We start from the raw sequence: 19,626 nt of genomic DNA on the forward strand, positions 1-19,626 counted from the left end.
TCAAACTTTATCCACAAATTAAAAATGAAAAAAAGAAATTAAAATTTGAAATTTCAAAATGCAAAGTGGAAGGAAAAAACAAGAACAAGTGGAAAACTGACGCCACATCACCAAATTTACCACGGCTCTCATTGTGCAATCTGGTGCGGCCAGGCTATCTTCTATTTTATGTACTTGCTCCGTAAACTTCCATCATTTGACCATAAAGTAAACCCAAGAGGCCCACTCGGCTAATTTTTGCGTGGCAATCTCCTATTGGCGGTACTGACCAAGCGTAGAGTTAAAAAAACGGTGCAGAGCAGGGAAGCGGAAAATCCCGCTTCCCAGTCGAAAGCGAATGAAACCAAAAGTTGATGACTATAATTGACCCCGGGAGGAAATACCCAAAACAAAAAAAAGAAAAAGGAAATTCCATTTTCTTTTTATTTTCTTATATATATATATATATATATATATATAAACACTTTCTTACGCTGTCAGATTCCTTATTAGCTCTCAATTTATTTGCTGCAAAAGCCCTTTGCTTGTACTTTCACCAGGTAAAAACGACCAGCCCGATCCGCGTTTTATCGTTTGTATGTTTATGTTTCTCTTTGTTGGATTCAAAATGCTTTTCCTTAATTGGAATTTGGATTTGCTTTTGTTTTCTTGGAGTGTTCGTATGTTAATCAACGATTAAAGTTTCAATCTGTGCTGCTTTTGGTTGGATTTCGGTCTTGAATTTGCTTGAAACAGAGAGTTTGACTTCTTTTACGCTTATGTTTTGGGTTTTGATTATGATCACTCTAAACCCTGGATTTGTAATGCGGTTGGTTTCATCAGATCATATCTTTCTTTTTTGTTTTGCCTTACTGTTGGATCATGTTCGAAGATGAAAAAAATTGCTTTTTTTTTCTTTTGTTGAATCTCTATACAGTTCTTGGGTGATGTTTTTGAAGAGATCATTGGAACAAGATTGGCCTCAAGTTATCAGAGAAATTCAATGTTTGTTGGGTTTTGAAAAGATTGAAGATTTGCTAACTACTTGCTTAGCTGTTTTTGCTGTCTCTTTTCTGTTTGAGATCAAATTTACCATCTGATTTTTTCTTGGTAAACTTCACTTTGAAAAGTTTGCTTTTGTGTAAGCTTTGATTACCAATTTCCGCGGACTTTCTTCAAAATCCTTGATTCTTATTAGCTTTCTGATATATATTTTAAAGGGTGGTAGTGTTAACCAATTGTTTCAATACCAATGCTTTCTTCTTTAGGATGTAGTTTGTTGCAGATGTCCTTGTTTGGGATTTTATGTTCGAAGCGGAAAACAAATGACTTGTGGTTGCTTGTCTAGATGTCAGTTTAGTCTTCTCCAGTGTTTTTTTCTTGTGTATACGATTGGCATCATAGTCGTGGATGCTTTCTTTTGTTATAACTTTTGGATATACTAATCTATTATTTGAATTTCTGTTCATAGGAGTATCTTTAACGTGTTTATGCTTCACAAGAGTGCATTTGTGTGTCTTTAATATGTGTATTCTGCACAAGAGTGCTTTAGGTTTGTCTGTCATGTGCCTTCCATTCTCATTCCTATGTTATAATATTGTAGGGAAAATGATCAAGCTATTTAAAGTCAAGGAAAAGCAGAGGGAAATTGCAGAAAATGCCAATGGGAAGGCCCCTGTAAAGAAGCAAAGTGCCGGAGAATTACGCCTTCATAAAGGTTTCATGATTTATACTATCTTTTAATGATGTCATGTTTAGTGATTCTTGGAAACTATTATTACTACCTGAATCAAATTTGGACTTGCTTTAATATCATTTGGAGTTTTGATAACATTGGTTCCTGACACTTTGATTGAACAGAAATACGAACCGCTTTTTTTCTAAGTTAGTTTGTTTCATTATAAGAATTTTGTTGTTGGATGTTTTACTGAATGAAGAAACTTGTATAGCTCATAACTTGAGTTGTTATTCAAGAATGATCTGTAAGACTTTCTTCTTCTAATTGTTCTTAGAACTTATTAATCTGTTACATAAAACACTTAGTCATTTGAAAATCATACTCCACTAATCCAACTTCAACTAGCGTAAGTTGTCTGTATCCTTTCCTATTCTGATTGTTGGTGTACCTTACTTTGTAGATATCAGCGAACTGAATCTACCAAAAACATGTAGCATTTCATTTCCCAATGGCAAAGATGACTTGATGAACTTCGAAGTTACCATTCGGCCTGATGAAGGTTATTATCTGTAAGTGATCTTATGCACATGACCTCCTTATTTTGTTCAAATGTCAACTGCTATAAGAGCCTTTTTCTCTCAACATAGCCTTCTTTCTTAAAGATATACTTTAATTTGAGATTTCAAAATTGTGTAAGCAGAGGATTGGTATTTTGGACTCAAGAATACTGATGGCTGCTAGTTTAGATAGTAAAATGTTCTCCTGGGAGAAGTTATAGGATAAGTCTATAGCAACCCAGGTGGTTTTTTATCATTATGGCATTTAACAGTGTTAATCAATGGAACGGGGCAAATCTAATGTGAGCCTCTCTGCACATGTGTGCCATGTGTTAAACCCTGTTGCTTAAAAATGAATCCAGCAATCTGAGGATCTGGATTCTCAATTGTCTTTGAGCTTATTATTTCTGAACTGAGCAGAATGTCTATTATTTTTGTTCTTAATATGCAAGTTCTTCTTGTATGCAAGCACTTATTTCGTTTTTGGTCACAGAGGTGGCACTTTTTTATTCTCTTTCCAAGTTTCCCCCATCTACCCCCATGAGGCACCTAAGGTCAAATGCAAGACAAAGGTACACAAGCATGTCTTGACCATAACGTGTTCACATTTGAATCATGTTACTAGATACATGGTAATTCATTCTAAAAAATGCTTCCCTTTTGCAGGTGTACCACCCTAACATTGATTTGGAAGGAAATGTTTGCCTCAACATTCTAAGAGAAGATTGGAAACCTGTTCTGAACATAAACACCATTATTTATGGATTGTTTCATCTCTTCACGGTATTGATTTTTCTTTCACTAGTGGTTTTGTGACTTGGTCCATTTTTAATTACAGTTTGTGATTGTGCATGCAGCAACCCAACTATGAGGATCCTCTCAATCACGATGCAGCAGCTGTTTTGAGGGACAACCCCAAACTGTTCGAGTCCAATGTGAGAAGAGCGATGGCCGGTGGATATGTGGGCCAAACCTTCTTCACACGGTGTATGTAGCTGCATCTTGTATCAAAAAGCATCCATGTGCTTGAAGGGTCAACAGCTGTATATTTGGGTTGTAAGACAAGCGTGCTGTTAGGAGACATATTCTTCAGGACTGTGTGAGGCACACTTGGAATTGTTTCTATGCTTCTGTAATTTATGATGTGTTTGTGAAATTGGCTGGGTCATCATTATTTTCTCTCTTTGAGTGAAACAAGTTGGGGAATGTGGAACTTGAGACTTTTTTTTTTTATCATGTATTTGTTTATTTCATCTTTGCAAGCAAGGATATATATTTTACCTCAATGACAAGGGAAATCATGCTTTATCCTGCGACCCATATCTTGGCCATTCATCTCTTTTCAATAAGTTCTCATTCAGTTTCTAATGAACTACTCTGCTGCATTTTTGCTAGTTTCTTTCAGTTGCCAGTTGCCACCACCAATCAGGATTTAAGCTAAGGGGCTACGTGCAAGGGGACTATTCATCTCTCAAGATCGTTATTTCTTTCCAAACCCTGCATCAGTAGGTGATATAAAACGGAAATTTGGTACAACTTTTCCGTTTTTGTTCTGAAAAAGGGGGATTCGGACTCAACTCAAAAGCAGGGGGATACAACTTTTAAGAAAGAAGTTATTGGAAATTCACGCTTATGTAAACTTGCAATTCGATCAGTTCATCAAATGAATAGCAGCCTAGGAGAGGGAGAGGGGGGGTTCAAATGCAGAGAGAGATGGGATAAGAAACACATTGTGTATTTATAGATCAGAAGAAAATTATAAAATCTTCTTCCGACTGCAGCTGAACTACCAGTAGAAAAAAAGTGTTACCAAAGAACACCTACCACAATATTATTAATGAATTAATCTTACAGTTATTCAAACATAAGAACTTCAATCATATATAAATACAACACTTACAACAAATAAGGGAAGCAGAAGCTCTAAAAGGGGAGCTATTATAGGTAGTTCAAGCTAGAAAAGTATGGGCCACTCAGTTATCCAAGATGTATTGACAAGTGATATCTGAAGACCGTCTCTATATATAGATAAATAAGGAAAAAGAAATTGAATGAAGATGGACACAATGTTGTTTGAGCAAGTTCTAGTTAAGGCTGTCACCAGATACAGAAGAATGAGGAGGGGCAAACCTTTTGACCATTGCAGCCATGTATTTTCCCTGATGCTCAGCAAGAGCCAGCTCTGTTTCGCTTGGTACCCTGGAGCCATCACCAGAATAAACTCCTGCACCATATGGGGACCCTCCTCCAAGTGAGTCCATTTTGAACATTCCAGCACCAAAGGTGTAGCCAATGGGAACATAAAGCATCCCATGATGGGCTAATTGAGTGATAGCTGTCCAGCTGCATTATAGAAAGTAAACAAATCAATCCATTACTTGGCATGACCACAAAAAAAAGCAGAGAAGCACCCTTGGAATCTTCATTCCTTTTCTCGAGCTCATACCTTTCTTATAAATATCAGAGAGAAGAAAAGGTAAGTCCTATTCAGCAAGACAAGTTCATGTTCTGAATTCCATATTAGTTGTTTTTTGTTTCTTTGGTATGTTTGAGAAAGTCAAGGAGGGAGGGAGAATTCAAATTTAAGATGGGTAACAACCTCTAGGACAACCTTGGATTAAGTAATTCCACAGAGTTATTATATTTTTTGGAAATATATGGGGTTCTTTACTTCTTTGTAGAATCTTAAAATATGCAACATCCAAATTACACTATTAATTAAACTTTGTAGGTATTCATTTTTTAACTTTTTACTTCATATAAAGAGAATCTTAAGGGCGCACTAAACTAACAGATAGAGGTAAACTTAAACTAAGCTGATAACATCTAGAGACTAATATGATTGGGAAGAAAATAACCATAACATCTAAAGAAAGACATAGAAGGAGCCTCCAGTAAAAGAAACATCCGTGATGATCCACTCAAATCCAAAATTTGTGCTGGCTAACAACCCAGATGATGCAACAGCACATGTTTGAATGGGGTACAGAAATTTATGGTTACCACCATTATCAGCCAACTACATGACCGTATTATGTAATGTAAGGCACCCTATTGTCAGAAAGAACTAAAATTTAATGGAAGATGCAGTATAAACTTGCAAAAAGTGAAAACTAAATTAATTCTCTACCCCTTGAATTATGTCCCCAAAATTTTTAGAATGACAAGAAACGTCTGTTCCTTTCTTGTTATGGACTGCTTTCTTTCCCCACAGTCTCGAATATCCAGAAATTTTCATGAACACCACAATGAGATTCTAGATACTTTTATACCAACTATCCAACTGGTTGGTTCTCACGAACACTTTACTGCCCCGAACAGTTTATATGGAGCAAATAGCAACCAATCTACTGTGAGCAGGTGTATATTTCTAAGAATTCGATATAATCTGATACTGATATATCCTAATCATATCATGGGAACTTTTCCCATAAAATTTCTGCTATCCTAACTGTATACCATCATTTATCTTGTCAAAAACATCAAAGATATAATCATATCAGAGTTGATGTCAACAGTTACACAATAAAAAATACAGATACAGGACTTCATGATGTCTCCATTATATGTTAGTTTCTAGTCTATGTAATTCTACCAAGAAAGTAAACATTGCTTGATGAATAAAAAACATGATTAACCACATAACATCCCAATTAATTCCCAACAATTCTTATTTTAACAATTGGTGAAGAACTCTACAATGTTTTCATGATTTATTAAAACTCAATTCATCTAGTCCTACAAAATAAAACAAATGCATCGGGCACACAATATTCAGATCAAACATATCTTGCAAAAAATGACCCAAAAATCAACATCAAAGTACTTGAATTTTGGTAAAAATAAAACTAATTAAACAACCAGAAGGATATACTCACGCAGTAGTCTCCTGGCCACCACCCTGCGTCCCAGTGCTGACAAAGAACCCAGCAGGCACGCCTGCAAGCCTCTGCTGTTCCCACAAGTGCCCTGTAGAATCGAAAAATGCTTTCATTTGTGATGCCATGGAACCAAACCTCGTAGGGAAACCAAACAACAGTCCATCAGCCTCCACCAATTCATCAACTGATATGACAGGCAACTCATCCTCCTTCTGAGGCACCCTCATCTGTTCCAATACATCCATTGGCAGTGTCTCCGGAACCCTGTACAAAAACCCTTCAACCCCATCAATGGAATCCACTCCTTTCTTCATTCTTTTAGCTAAACATTCTACATGGCCGTACATTGAGTAAAAAACTATGAATACTTTTAGTTTCTTTACTTCGTGGGATGAACTGTTTTCAACCGTGATAGCTGTAGTCGTGGCAGCCGGAGTTTGGTTCTGGGAAAGAACAGGAGCATCCCTATCAGGGTTTGGAGGATCTTGATCTGGCGCTTCTAAAGTTGATCTTTTCTTGCTGAATATGCAACCACCTCCTTTACCCATCAACAACAATGGGTTTATTTAAGCTTATGATACCGTTTTTCCAAATCCCAAACTTTTCAAGAGAATCCAGAAAGAATTTTACAGTAGCTTTTCTGGGATAATATATATTCCAACACTGAATCTGTTTTTATCAGTTTTTCAATAAATGTACCGCACAAAAAAAAACACAAGAAAAACAAGAGGAAGAAGGAAAAAGAAGGATGAAAGCGGGAATAGTAAGTGGCGTGTTAGACGGTGGAGTTGACCTCTCTGTTTGAGCTGTTTGTTGTTCTGAAGTCTGAACTGGCCGAGATATTCGCTGGCATAAAAGTGATTATAAAACTTTGAAAATGATATTTCCACAACTGGCAATTGTAACATGTTTCCCATCTTTAATATTTGTAAGACACTATACACCCAACGGCTTCTTTTTTTTCTGTTGCCTGTTAGTATTAGTTACTAGTACAACCCAATAGCTGTCTTAATGATTTCTGTTCAGTTATTACCTCCAATCCTCTTTTTACCAATCGAAACAAATACGAAAAGAGAAGAAAAGAAGCCTCCACTCTTCGCTGCTTCCAATATTAAAACCATAGGTCTTTGATCTTAATTACTTTTAAAGAAGAAAAAGAAAAAGCTATGTGGACCTTGACCCATTTTTTTTAACAAAAATCCATATGTACCCTCCAAAACGTCTTAATTCACTTGGGAACCCCTTTTTTTGTTAAAAAGAAAAAAAGTTATATTTTGTCAAACACAAAGAAACTATCTAAAAACATCAGAACATGAGGAGAGCTCAATGCACGTAAAGAACAATGGAACAAATTCAGTGCTTCAGTCGTTATGATACAACTTCCATATCCACAACATCTACATGTTACATTAACGACAAGCAACTCCACAAGCACGGGTTAGCAAAAGCATTCAAATAGAGACATGCAAAACCCTCCTTTTTTAACATTCAAAAAAGAACAAACTTGTACATATTTTGCCTCTTCAAGTGACTCGGACGACAAAAGGTGGAGAGTATACTCCAATGCTTAAAAAATTTGAGGAGGACAATGGATATTCTTTTTTACCGTTGAAAAAGAGACGAAGTAATAGTCTTCTCATTGTTGCTTCAATGAGGTGCTTTTAGATCTCTTTAACTCCCAGGGTGGTAGACAGCCTTTATAGTGAGAGTGCAAAAAGAGTGAAGACATTGATACTTCCCTCTGAGGCATTGAGATTGATGATAAGCAACTGAAGGCACTTCTCAGTCTCTTTTTTTCACTGTCTCCTTGGATGTTGGTTTCATGGCTCACAGCAGAAGCTTTAAGAGCCTCAGGAAGTATGCAGTTGCATAATGAACCTACAAGGAGGATAAAAAGGATGTGAAGAGTAGCTTTGCATGACCTAGAGAATGATTTCAAAAGAAAGGTTTCTAGGGTATATAACTCCAATAAGGATTGTCTTAAATCGCTACATCTTTGTTCTTTCCAGGAAAGTAGGCATTCTTCAGCTTCAGTTATCACCTAGACCAGGAAATCCTCTCTAACAACAATATACATAAATATATTACTTCAGCGTAATGTGTATTTGAAAGCCTCCTGAATACCTTATGCTCTAGGAAGTAGGAAACAACCCAACTGTAAAACTCATTTGCATTTAATTTGACTAATCAAGCATCAAGATGTGCATATACATTTATATCTTGTTGGATTAACTTTCAACACCAGGAAGCAGAGACAAGGTTTCATAAAGTGAAGAACTAAAAATTCAGGGTTCAATCATTCATTGCATCACATCAGTACTAAGAATCCAAGGCATGTTGACCCAAAAGAATTTTCAACTCAATATATGTAGGACTAAGAATAAAATGTGTTATAATACCTATTCTTGCAAGTCGATTCACCCATTTTGGTATCTGGTTCCCTGTCAGCTTGTAACATATATCCTCACAGAAATGGTTGCAATTCTTAAAAATCAAGTGGTATGTGTCACCATGGTAACTTGCAGATTGGCGCTCCATGAACTCTCTGACCTGGACAGGATCCAAGCATGTCGTCCCCATGAAAATCGACTTCCTAAACTTGAAGCCGGGGCACTGCCGGGGTTCAACCTCAAAGACACCACTTGTTGGGTAGTCATGAGCTCCAAAGGCAAATTCTACACCATGAACTGTAAGCGTGCATAGGGATAATAAGAAACCATTTGCAACATCCTGAGAATATTGCATCATTAATGAGAAATTCTAAAAGAGACAGCAGAAAATATCTTGCAAAACAATTTTTGTAAGACACCTGGCGAATGCATTTAGAAATTTATGCTTGAAAAAGCAGGGCATATAAGGTAGGTGAGAGTAATGGAGTGTAAGCCTGTGAAGTGATACACAGAGAAAGGACAATGTTTTCTTGTCATATCACAATTAATCTAGGACTTCAAAATTGCTAAGGACCCATCAGAGTATTTGTCACTGAACAAATTGTGTGCTTGTGCTAATTTTTCTGACGGAAAAAATGTACAACAACTCCCTCTGTTTGTCCCCCAGTTCCCTGCCTAAGTCTAACTATAGACAACAACCTTACGCTTCCCCAATGCTGATGCGATTGCATTGTAGCAAAAAATAATATAACGAAATACTTATGTTGCATCACCACCTCACGCTTTTGAAAAATAAAATAAAGATCAGTTCCTGACATCTTTTAGTTAATCAATGATAGTACATCTTTCGGGTTGGAACTGAAAGAAAACGGAAAGTATAAAATTATCACGATTAGGAGAATTGATATGTCACTTATGGTCTTGAATAACCTTAAGAGACCATCAGAAGAATTTTATGCCAAAGAAATGTCCACTGATTAATGTTCATTAAAATTGGTAAAGGAAGAAAATAATCCAACCTTCCACACCAGTGTGAAAGATGCCAAGGCCGGCCCAATAAACATAGCCATTAACATTGGTCAAGTCATACACATTTAGGTAAACAGGAGCATTGCCAGGACTGGAGCCTGCTGACTTTACTTTGGGAAACATGCAAAAGCGGGTAGCTGAATTTCCTCGGAAACGAAGAGGCACAATAGAGTGCCAACCATGTTTTGTTTGCATTTTCAGTGATACTGGAAAATCAGTCAATAACTAGCTCCAATCTGCAAAATATGGATATATGATTATACATATATTTTGCACATAGATGACAAAAATGCAAAAGGATTTAAATTCTAGGATTCATTCTCGTTGTAGAATATTGTTTAGTAGGAGATAATAATCTCCCTGCTTCATTATTCCAATCAAAGTCATCTCTTAGTCCTCAATATTGAAATACTCAGTTGAATGCAACAACCAAAATTGGTTTAAATGAACATATACCCAAACTTACACCCCAGATCCCATAGTAAAATACTCAAATATCAAAACATTCTATAGGAAAATAATATATTCAAGAAGGCAGATAAGATTCATAAGAAGGCGCCCAAAAAAAAGGACTAAAACGAGAGAAACCAAGGAACTAATAGTGTACCAACTAATCTTACCCAAACAATGAAAGTTAACTTAAAACGCTGGTCTTTGCAACTAAAGAAGCAAAAACAAATCAACAAGTACAAAAACATGAGAAAATGAGCCAAACCCATGTAAGAAAACTTCCAAACAAGCACACATTGTAGCGAAAAAGAAGAAGAACGAAGGAAACCCACTTACCTCTGTGGAGAGAAGTGTCATGAGATGAGACCCAGTTTAAGTCAGGACCAAAATGCAGGGCAGAGACATTCCCACAGCAAGGAGAGCAACCTAAGAATGGAGCGTGTGTTGTGACTGAAACCCACACATTTGGCTCTGTTTTTTTATTTTTGTTCTGTTTTGTTTGTTCTTTCCTTCTGACAAAAATGAAAGCTGGAGCCGGAGTGCAGAAACTGGTTGTCCTTTCTTGGAAGGCTACTGACGAACAAAGGTAAGAATAAAAGTAAAGAAATACAAATTTGTAGTAAAATAATGTTTTGTTAAAGGTAAAAAGCGGGTTGTGGGACTGGAGAATGCTGATTGACTTACTTTAGAAATTTAATATGGACAATCTTAAATCTGTACGATTTATTCTAATTGTTTTTTTAACTGTTAGTTAACTGTTCCTGCCTTCCTTTTTCCTAATTACTTGCTTTTTTTTTTACCAAAAAAAAGTGTGATTAAATACTAATTTTACTGCTTAAAAAAATTATAAAGCTTAGTCCCTGGAATCTGGATAACCGTGAGACTCTATTAATAATCCGGTTCCCGAGTGTGATTATATATTTATAATTAATTTTTTAGATTTGTTCATAATCAATGCGATCTTTTAGTCAATGGATTTGTCCAACCTAATCGAGTTTTCGGATATTTTTTTTTTTTAACTTTCAAAAAAAATCTGTCTTAAGATATTATCATCTATAAAAGCATATTTTTATTTAATTTTTTAATTTTAAAATATAATAATATTAATATACAAAATTTTTATATTTTAATAATAAATTTAATTTAAATTGACTTAAATCAACTAATTTTATTAAATTAAGCTCAAACTTAATTTTTAAAAATATAAATTGAGACAAGCTCGACCAAATCATTTTCATGAACATCTCTAATATTTAAGTGAGTTAATAATTTTTATTACATATTGATTTAATTATAGAGCGCACCGCTTCCTAATCAAGCCAGTAATTCTTGCTCCTAATTGGATTATATATTAATTATAGTAGAAGCTAGGGGCATCTTTGGAAAGATATTTATTTCAGCAATGTTTTCTTCGTATGGGTTCGTGTCAATTGAAAACGAATAATAATTTTAGGGTTTTTTTTTCTTTTGTATATTATATCAAAAGGAAAATAATTGAACTCTACTATAAAATATATAGTTAAAAATTTGTATGACATATTATTTAAAAATAAATAAATAATAGTAACTAAGAAAATCAACTTGTAAATTTAACCATGCAAGTACTTTCATGTTGTACATATTGTATTCGCTATTTTATACTTTATATGTATTTTAATAAATATTTTGATTTTAATATAAAAACAAGAATATTCTTCCATTATTATAACTATAATTTATAGTATTAGTTATTGTTTGAAAATCCCTTATGAACAAAATTTCAATCTAGATGTGCAAGGTTTTTGTTTTCATTTATAAAATGGGCAATTAAAGTAAGTCGGTGGTCAAAAATAGGATTTAATCCGGACCGTGGGCGTAGTTTGACTTGACGATCTCAACCGTCGATAATTGACATGGACGCCGTATAAAAGGGAAAAGAGCATTACGCGTGTTAACGTAAATAAAACCCACCGTATCAGCTACTAATCCGAAATTTGCCCTTTCGCGCCACCCTCTCGGTCTCGGGTGTTTTTCTCCCTCCTTCCTTCTCCTTCTCTATGCCTTAACCCCTAAATCGAAACTGAAAAATTAGGGTTTTCTTTATTGTTAAATCTTTGATTATTCCAATTTTCTAGTCTTGGCACGTGATTGAATTCACTTTTTTCCGTAAAAATTGAATGGCAATTTTTTTGAGCTAACTGCTTTATCAAGGAGGTTTGTTTTTACCCTTTTACTTTATTCCAAAATTCAAAAAAAGTTGCAGAAATTATTTTAGAAGGTTACAAGTTGTTACCTGATAGGGCTCAGTGTGAGTTTATCTCTGCTTTTGCGATTTTCGCTTTTGTTTGGATTAGTCTTTATTTTATTTATGATGATTTATGGTTGATCAGAGTGAGATTATTGAATTACTAATTTCAAGAGTACATGTGAATTTCTCTGTTCTGAGTTATGATAGAATAAATTTGAGACATGTGCATGCAGATTTGATTGACCCGCCGAACAATGCAAGCCTCAAATTCTATACTTTTGGCATGTGACGTGTGCAATGCGTGAAGTTGTTCAAACAGACAACTGTTTTTATCTGTTCACCTTGATACTTTCTTGTCCTTTGGTTTAGTTTTTGTATAATGACATGAAAGATGAGAATTGTTTTATTGGTTGTTGACTGGGTTAGTCCATTGGTATTTAGAGGGACGAAATGGGGACAGAAGATAGAAATTCAATTGCTAAGTCAAAACCTCCAAAACAGAAGGATTCCAGGGTAGTCAGGAGACTAGCTAAGTCTCATAAAGATAAGGTTCTCCTTTCTCTCTGTTTTCTACATTTGTTCTGACCAAATATCAATGCCAAGGACAATAAATAAATGAAGACTTAATGATTTTTTTCTCAGGAAACTTCAGCTGCACCTGCACCTTTTCCAGCGCCGCTTTGGTTAAATTCTGTGCAGGTCCAAGACAGTAATAGAGTACTCACAGACAATCTTCTGAACATATTAATTACTATTTATATATAGTATCTCAACTTGAATAACTTAAGTGGGCTCTCTTGCAATGAACAGATCCAGTACACTCAAGATGGTTTTTCTTTGCCAAATTCTCAACTGCATTACTTGGTAAGCCAGGCCATTGTCTTAATATTTGTGAGGTCCAGCTCTGCTTTCTTCAGAGAAAGTGTTCTATTTTCTTTTCTCTGATGTCTTTTTTTCCCTTTTTGCAGCCTCAATTAATGCAACCTAACCCAATTCCACAATTTTATCCTGGTTTTTATCATATGAAGTCGCCACATGCATATTTTAATGCTGTCGGGGTACACCTTTATATTCAGTCTGTTGTTCTTTTCCCCCATCTTTTTCCATTTCAACATATAGATTGTTTCAATTGTTTGTTTCTCTGGAACTATTTTCGGGTTTGATTGTATCTGGCTTCATGTACGAAAGCAGTTTCTACTTACTATCGTAACTCATCTACTTACTTGCTCATTGGATAATGCATAAATCTTATTCAATCATTGATAGATGTTCAGGATTCCATGCTGCCAATCTCCGAGAAAGGAAAAGATATTCCAAGAGAAAAAGACCTGGATTCAGGCAGAAGTAAAGACGAAGGTACAAGTTACAGAAATCATACCCATGATCCTTCAAGAAGGTATTATTGTCATCATTTCTTTTCTAGTATTCATCTGTCACTTTTTCTGTTTCCTTTCTCTCCCTTTTGGGTGGGTGGGTGGGGTAGGGAAGTGTTGTACCAGACTGTAATTGCAAATTTTTCTTTCAATAGTGCTGCTAGTGGTGATGAGGCCTCACCAGATGGAAGGGATGACGCTAATCAGGTATGTGACTTTAAGAAGCTTTCTCTTGCTAGTTCTTGTTAGTTGCAAAAACGAAAAACCACTTCTGTGAAAAAGCAGTGCAAGTGGCTGATTATTATCAAATTCTGTAAATAGGTGCTCTTGGATCATGCATTGAAATTTAAGTTGTTTAGTTATTAATGATTTAATATTGGCAATGCATTTGGTTGCACTTTTAAAAATTATTAAGCAGCTAGAATTTGTTTAAGGTATTCTGTGAGAACCTATTTAAGGTATACTTAGTTAAAAGTTGTTTAAAATTTTCCATTGTTTGACTACAATAACTCCACACATTAATCAAAAATTTTTCTATGCTATATTCTTTAAACTCTTATTAGATGCACAATCTCTATAAAGTTATATCTCCCTTTTGCAAAATGTTTAATAACAATCTGTTCGATGTTTAATTTTTAAAATCATACCAAATAGTTTTTATGTACAAATTTAATACTTGTAAAATTCAGCATTGTTTCAGACTTTCCATTAATCAAACAGTACACGAGTCAAGCTTGTGAAGCTTGTGAATTGGGTTGTACTAATACGGTAGAAGCTGTCTCTTCCTTCAGGATCTTTCTGCAACGAAGAAGCAAAGATTGAATCAGACAAAAGCAGATGACTGTAAGTTTTTAAGTTCTTGGGGTTTTGTCCCTTGTCGTCCTTCTCCAGCAGTTGCAATGGACGGTGTTACCTTTCAGTTTCTATCGCACATCTCTTTTTTTGTCTGTTTGTTTGTTGATATTGTTGCACATCCAGATATAATGGTGGACGGTTCTGCGTCAGACGTGCTTGAGCCTGCTCTGAACTTGGCAATAAGTAATAGTTCTGCTGGGTCCATATCAACAACTGCAAAGATTAGTGTATGCGGCTGGTGCCCTCACTCTTTTAGCTTAAGACTAATTGCAAGTTTTTGTTTTTTTGTTTTCTAGTAACTGAAGCCAGTTTTTATTAAAAATGAACAATTGTAATACACAGCTCAAAGCATCTCGATCTACCAATCTACTTGTCTCTTCAGGAAAATCCTGAGGATATAACTAACTAATTTCCCCCAAAACTATACCGCCAATCAGGGTAAATTTGTCCAGTAGAATGTTCTTTCCGGTTAAACGCAGCTTTGTTCTGAAATTTTAAAAATAGAACAGAGATTATCTAGAACTAACATGTATGTGCCAGTTAGTATAATTGCATTTGATACTTTCTTTTATCTGACGTACATCTCTTGGCAGGATGTTTATGACCTGAGAAAGCAAAGGAGGAGGCAACTGAATCGGGAGTCAGCCAAAAGGTCAAGATTACGCAAGCAGGTATCCATGTTTATATGTGTGCATGTGCACACATGAGTTTCATAAAGCTTTTACATGATTTTCATTTAGACTTACTTTTCCTGCTCACATAATGTTTCTTCTTTCTTTTTTTCAAAAAAAAAAAAACTTGATTTCCTTGGTTACAGCATATCTTGCCTTGCTTCAGAGGGCAAGATAAATGGCACCATATTTATGCCTTTGTTACATTCATGGATTAAGAAATGGGCAGCATTGAAGTACATAATTAGAGTCGACATATTATATTATGACTCATGCAGGATCTAATTTGGGAATGCTTGAATAATACTATAATTAAAATATGAACAAACCATGCGGGGATGAAAAGGTTAGCATAGCTAGGCAATAAGTTACAGTCCAATTCATACGCTAATACTTGTATTGTGGATTTTGTTGTTTCCCCAGCAAGAACGTGACAAACTAGAAGCAAGAATAGAGGTGCTGAAAGGTGAGAGCTCTGCGCTCTGCCAGGAACTGAATAGAGTTTCAGAGGAATGTGGGAGGCTTTATGAGGAAAACAAACTAATTATGGTTCACCATCCAGACCTTTCTGCTTATTTTCATGTCCCCTTTCCTTTGTTTATTGCAATCTTATTGATATCTTCTACATATTGACAACAAATACTTCCTATCCACAACATGATTTGATTTTTTAATTGTGGAAATGAAACAGGAAGAGCTAATCCCGATGTGCGGGCCAGATGATGACCTTGCAGCTTTGTGGGCTGAACTTCATGCTTGACAACTCGAGCGTACCTAGAAGCGCTTCGAGTTCAATCTCTATTTTGAAGCAAGAAAGCAATATCTAAATATACTTGAATGCTGTGTTTAAATTGGAGTATTTATACAGTATATGTTTCTCAGCCAATGGAAGAAACATTTTCTCCTATATTTGCTATTCAGTTTAACTTCGCCCTGAATCTCGTAGTTTCACAGTAAAATTGCCCTTCTACTTTGATTCTTTGAAACAATATGTAATCAGAATTTATTGGGTTTATACTTAAAAATTTATTTGGCTACAAATCAGAACAAAACCAAAAAGAAACGGATTTGAACAAAACTATTTAGCAGGAGAAAGGTGACGGAGAGGTTCCCATGCTTTCGAGAATTGAAACTCCCTGGAGACTGCTGCTGGCTTTTGTGGATCTTGGGGACGGAATTTCGTTTTCTTTTGTCGGAACTCGTCAATAATGTAGATCTAGGACAGCTAAGCAGTCAACTTTACCCCATTCAAGAGAATCAAAAGGACCGGATTTAAATGATAAAGAGTAATTTGTGTTACACATTTATCCAGTTTTCATGCAGGCTAGAAAGTAGAAAACATTACTTCCTCCTTTTTTTTTTAAAGCTGTAAGAATTGATACAAAGTGGCCCAAAACCATGACCCATCACTTTCAATGAAGGTGCAAAAGCTGTTGTTTACCATTTGTTTGGATCTTTCAAAGCTAAAAAGAGTTCCGGTTCAGGTCTAGGTAAGGTTTTTCAATCCCTCACCTATCAATGGTAAATTTTTTCTCTGAAATAGAAACAATGTACATGTTCGGAAAAAGGTTACCTGTGAATTATCATGAGCAAAAGCAAAATATATTAGCATATTGAGTTGGAAGAAATCAAGCTTAACCCTGGTTAAACCCTTTACATGGACATCGTATGAGAAAGTGAATGAATCGAGTAAGTTCAGTATCAACGGATTTAAATTGCTACAAAACCCGTGCAATGGTGCAGGGCAGAAAAAGAAAAATCCAAAGCTGTAAAGGACAAATTTTTATCCAAATAAAAAAAAAAGAAAATAAAATTATTCTTTTGGATTTTCTTTACTTTGGCAGAAGAGCAAGATTCTAAAGCGCTAGGCAAGAATAAATGGAAGGCACCACACTTTTTTTTTTTTTTGTTTTATGTGCAATCATATCTGTTCGAGGAATATATGCTTTGAGCCATTTACAGGATGACCCTTCTGCACCCAGTGCTGACTGGTGATGAACAAAGCACAAATTTACCAATCTGAGCCGTCAGGAAAAGCTTTCAATGCGTCCTGATTACCGTTAACATAATATTCCACAATTGCTTTCATTCGTTCGAGTTTATTAGGATGATAATTCACGTGAATAATCACCGGCTTGAACTTGCTCAGTCTAGCATCTTTCCTCACAGTCTTGAAGAGGACTTTACTGTTCATGAAGAGATAGAAATCCATAGTTCTGCGAGCAGCATGAAGCCCCTCGAATCCGGGATGTGATGGAAAAAAGAGTTCCTCATTGAAAACTGCCTGGTCCCAAGACTTCGGCTCACGAGCAAGCCGACTAGCCACACGATCCAAGAGCTCAATTGAAGGGATTGTCGGTCTGATATAGAAGAAACCAGAGTTATAAACCCATAGGCGAATTGTGTGTGCATATCGAGCCCATCCCATTGTAGGTTCATCAAAGACATCATCGAATCCATAAGCAGTCATGTTATTATGGCCATCAGTCATGGATTCCACATCTGAATCCCGATAAAGATAATTGAAAGGGTTCTGTAAATACACAATATCGACATCTGAAAGTAGAACATTGTACCCCAGCTGCAAAAACTCTCTCAAGATACGAAATTTCAATCCTGAAACAGCATGGTTCGTCCCGGCCCTCCCAATAGAATCTATTCCCTCGTCTGGGTCTCTCTTGTAAACTGGAACATCATTTGATTCACAAAATTCGGCAATCTTATCATCCAAAGCAACAACTAAATAATTATGTATACCAACTCTCTCTATGCTTGTGAACCAAATCTCTAACGAGTCCTTCACATTCCAATTTGCAAGTGCCACAATAAGCTCTCTTTGAACAGCAACATTTTCTAAAAATTTTGCCAATCTGGGGTTCACAGACTCATCTGGAATCACTGTGGGGTTGGTTATCAAACCTTTAACAGTTCCAAAAGACCCAGCTTTATGCTGCTCACCCAATGCCTCGACTTGTTTTTGTGCATGATCTTTCTCTTGTTCAGACAACCTAAGCTTTTCAGTGAGCTTCTTAACCTGTTGTCTCAATTCTGCATTTCTAATTGATGCTGCTGCATATTCCGTTTTCAACTCATTTAACTTTTCAGACGATTCGCATTTGGTAGATGGAACCTAGCAAAGAAACAAGTAAAATTGCATTTACTTTGTTTACTAAAACCACATTCATGCCTAAAAATCCAACCCAGCTACAAGCACTATACTAGATGATAAAATCGAGCATCAAGGACTTTACAACATAAATCTCATTTTCAAGACTAAATTAACAAAATAATGTGGTTCAAATTCATAAAGTAAAAAACAAAGTGTAGAGCAAAAGTCATTGCTTAAATAAACGTCCAATACATTAGTAGAACAATTTATCAGCCTAAAGCAATACACAGACCAGATTTTCCCTTTTTTTTTTTTGGCTAGGACAGAACTCAATTAACAGCTATTTATGGGCTATGAGGGAAAAAACACGACCTTTGAACTAAAGGTTATCAAGCAAAGCATAGATTATCGTCAAGTAGATCAAGAGCTAGACTTTGGATTCAACATTCGATCTGAAAACTCCGACCCAGAAACAATTGCAGAGCACAAAAAAACAATCAGTGAAGTCAATTCCTCAATGTTGTTAACACTAACATTAAAGTAAGGAGAAGATTTGCCTAGTAAAAAGCTTCCTCTTTTTTATTTTTGCTTTATAAAATCGCCATTGAAATCTGAAATGAGCTCCAAACAAACAAACAAGTTTTAGAAAAGAGGAGGCAAATGATATAGAATGGGGGGGTGGGAGCAGGGGATTCGGACCTGGGTGCGGCGAGAGTGGAATGTGGGGGCAGAGGAAGAGAAGAAGCCATGAGGATATAGAAAAGCCAAGACGCAACCCAATGAAATCCCAGTGGCTATTGCCATTAATATTCTTGATTTCACAGCCGACTGCGATGCGTTTCTCATCAACGGACCCTCCCTGCGTCCGCCCATCATTTTTTCTGTTCTTGTGGTGTTTTAACTGAAGAAAGAGGGAAAGTTGGCTGCTGGTACTGGCCTTGTGGGGAGATGGATGGGGTTGTTGTTCTAAGTTGAAAAGAGAATTACTTTTATGGAATGGAGCAGTAGAGATCGCTGTCTTCATTTGATTTGTAATACAATACAAGTCTAACAATCATCATCATTCACCAATCATTTTTAAGAACGGGAGCTGGTGCCTGGTGGCATTTCCGCATTCATGTTGACAGGCCACGAGAGAAATGCTAAACGATGTCGCTTTCCACACTTCCCCTCCCTGGCCCTTCTCTACCAACCTTGGATTGGACCCGACCCAAAATACGAAAAACATGAAAAGCTTCCTAAGTCCCAACTCTTCTTTTCTTTTTGTGTACATATATCAGACAGGGATTTGAATTCATGAATTTTTGCCTATCCATTTATCTTGCATTATAGGAAGATGTTATTTGTTGGAAACTCCAAACATGACTTGTATGAAAGCTTAAAAACAACAAACATTGGCAGCAAAATATTAGAAATCCATCTCTACA

At 36.0% G+C, this 19,626-nt stretch overlaps 5 protein-coding genes across 7 annotated transcripts; 2 read left to right on the forward strand and 3 right to left on the reverse strand.

Annotated features, from left to right (window-relative positions):
• Nucleotides 1–397: 397 nt before the first annotated feature.
• Nucleotides 398–3,534, forward strand: LOC18608142 (NEDD8-conjugating enzyme Ubc12-like). The gene is made up of 6 exons (XM_007042668.3): nucleotides 398–539; nucleotides 1,583–1,696; nucleotides 2,118–2,226; nucleotides 2,708–2,786; nucleotides 2,881–2,997; nucleotides 3,072–3,534. The coding sequence occupies exons 2-6, from the start codon at nucleotides 1,588–1,590 to the stop codon at nucleotides 3,207–3,209; spliced, it is 552 nt and encodes a 183-aa protein (XP_007042730.1). The 5' UTR covers nucleotides 398–539; nucleotides 1,583–1,587; the 3' UTR covers nucleotides 3,210–3,534.
• A 591-nt stretch (nucleotides 3,535–4,125) lies between these two features.
• Nucleotides 4,126–6,789, reverse strand: LOC18608143 (putative NAD(P)H dehydrogenase (quinone) FQR1-like 1). The gene is made up of 2 exons (XM_007042670.3): nucleotides 6,093–6,789; nucleotides 4,126–4,557 (listed from the first exon to the last, which is right to left on the reverse strand). The coding sequence occupies exons 1-2, from the start codon at nucleotides 6,641–6,643 to the stop codon at nucleotides 4,299–4,301; spliced, it is 810 nt and encodes a 269-aa protein (XP_007042732.2). The 5' UTR covers nucleotides 6,644–6,789; the 3' UTR covers nucleotides 4,126–4,298.
• A 606-nt stretch (nucleotides 6,790–7,395) lies between these two features.
• Nucleotides 7,396–10,544, reverse strand: LOC18608144 (deSI-like protein At4g17486). Its single transcript, XM_018114709.2, has 4 exons — nucleotides 10,301–10,544; nucleotides 9,505–9,750; nucleotides 8,495–8,782; nucleotides 7,396–7,973 (listed from the first exon to the last, which is right to left on the reverse strand). The coding sequence occupies exons 2-4, from the start codon at nucleotides 9,707–9,709 to the stop codon at nucleotides 7,732–7,734; spliced, it is 735 nt and encodes a 244-aa protein (XP_017970198.1). The 5' UTR covers nucleotides 9,710–9,750; nucleotides 10,301–10,544; the 3' UTR covers nucleotides 7,396–7,731.
• Nucleotides 10,545–11,916: 1,372 nt separating this feature from the next.
• LOC18608145 (G-box-binding factor 1-like) lies at nucleotides 11,917–16,028 on the forward strand. Of its 3 annotated transcripts, none has more exons than XM_088803295.1 (12): nucleotides 11,917–12,251; nucleotides 12,633–12,740; nucleotides 12,834–12,908; nucleotides 13,002–13,055; nucleotides 13,160–13,249; nucleotides 13,466–13,587; nucleotides 13,720–13,771; nucleotides 14,356–14,407; nucleotides 14,543–14,646; nucleotides 15,013–15,090; nucleotides 15,514–15,639; nucleotides 15,782–16,028. In XM_088803295.1, the coding sequence occupies exons 2-12, from the start codon at nucleotides 12,642–12,644 to the stop codon at nucleotides 15,848–15,850; spliced, it is 921 nt and encodes a 306-aa protein (XP_088659421.1). In that variant the 5' UTR covers nucleotides 11,917–12,251; nucleotides 12,633–12,641; the 3' UTR covers nucleotides 15,851–16,028. The 3 variants fall into 3 exon arrangements, with proteins under 3 accessions (XP_088659421.1, XP_088659422.1, XP_017971891.1); XM_088803296.1 differs by having other exon boundaries at nucleotides 12,834–12,890; XM_018116402.2 differs by having other exon boundaries at nucleotides 11,917–12,157.
• A 703-nt stretch (nucleotides 16,029–16,731) lies between these two features.
• On the reverse strand, nucleotides 16,732–19,273 carry LOC18608146 (arabinosyltransferase RRA2-like). Its single transcript, XM_018116404.2, has 2 exons — nucleotides 18,899–19,273; nucleotides 16,732–18,220 (listed from the first exon to the last, which is right to left on the reverse strand). The coding sequence occupies exons 1-2, from the start codon at nucleotides 19,073–19,075 to the stop codon at nucleotides 17,102–17,104; spliced, it is 1,296 nt and encodes a 431-aa protein (XP_017971893.1). The 5' UTR covers nucleotides 19,076–19,273; the 3' UTR covers nucleotides 16,732–17,101.
• Between the last annotated feature and the right edge of the window lie 353 nt (nucleotides 19,274–19,626).

The sequence above is a fragment of the Theobroma cacao genome, chromosome 2 (assembly GCF_053813885.1).
Source record: "Theobroma cacao isolate CCN51 chromosome 2, ASM5381388v1, whole genome shotgun sequence".
In the NCBI taxonomy this organism is placed as follows: Eukaryota; Viridiplantae; Streptophyta; class Magnoliopsida; order Malvales; family Malvaceae; genus Theobroma; species Theobroma cacao.

Coding starts and splice junctions, on each gene's coding strand:
- LOC18608143 (XM_007042670.3), bottom strand. CDS start 6,643: ATGGGTAAAGGAGGTGGTTGCATATTCAGCAAGAAAAGATCAACTTTA. Junction 4,558..6,092: donor GGTGGCCAGGAGACTACTGC/GTGAGTATATCC, acceptor TCTATAATGCAG/CTGGACAGCTATCACTCAAT.
- LOC18608146 (XM_018116404.2), bottom strand. CDS start 19,075: ATGATGGGCGGACGCAGGGAGGGTCCGTTGATGAGAAACGCATCGCAG. Junction 18,221..18,898: donor TCCACTCTCGCCGCACCCAG/GTCCGAATCCCC, acceptor TTTCTTTGCTAG/GTTCCATCTACCAAATGCGA.
- LOC18608142 (XM_007042668.3), top strand. CDS start 1,588: ATGATCAAGCTATTTAAAGTCAAGGAAAAGCAGAGGGAAATTGCAGAA. Junction 2,787..2,880: donor AGGTCAAATGCAAGACAAAG/GTACACAAGCAT, acceptor TCCCTTTTGCAG/GTGTACCACCCTAACATTGA. Junction 2,998..3,071: donor GATTGTTTCATCTCTTCACG/GTATTGATTTTT, acceptor TTGTGCATGCAG/CAACCCAACTATGAGGATCC.
- LOC18608145 (XM_088803295.1), top strand. CDS start 12,642: ATGGGGACAGAAGATAGAAATTCAATTGCTAAGTCAAAACCTCCAAAA. Junction 12,741..12,833: donor CTAAGTCTCATAAAGATAAG/GTTCTCCTTTCT, acceptor TTTTTTTCTCAG/GAAACTTCAGCTGCACCTGC. Junction 13,056..13,159: donor ATTCTCAACTGCATTACTTG/GTAAGCCAGGCC, acceptor CCCTTTTTGCAG/CCTCAATTAATGCAACCTAA.
- LOC18608144 (XM_018114709.2), bottom strand. CDS start 9,709: ATGCAAACAAAACATGGTTGGCACTCTATTGTGCCTCTTCGTTTCCGA. Junction 8,783..9,504: donor CTTTCACACTGGTGTGGAAG/GTTGGATTATTT, acceptor GCACGCTTACAG/TTCATGGTGTAGAATTTGCC. Junction 7,974..8,494: donor GAATCGACTTGCAAGAATAG/GTATTATAACAC, acceptor TCCTCCTTGTAG/GTTCATTATGCAACTGCATA.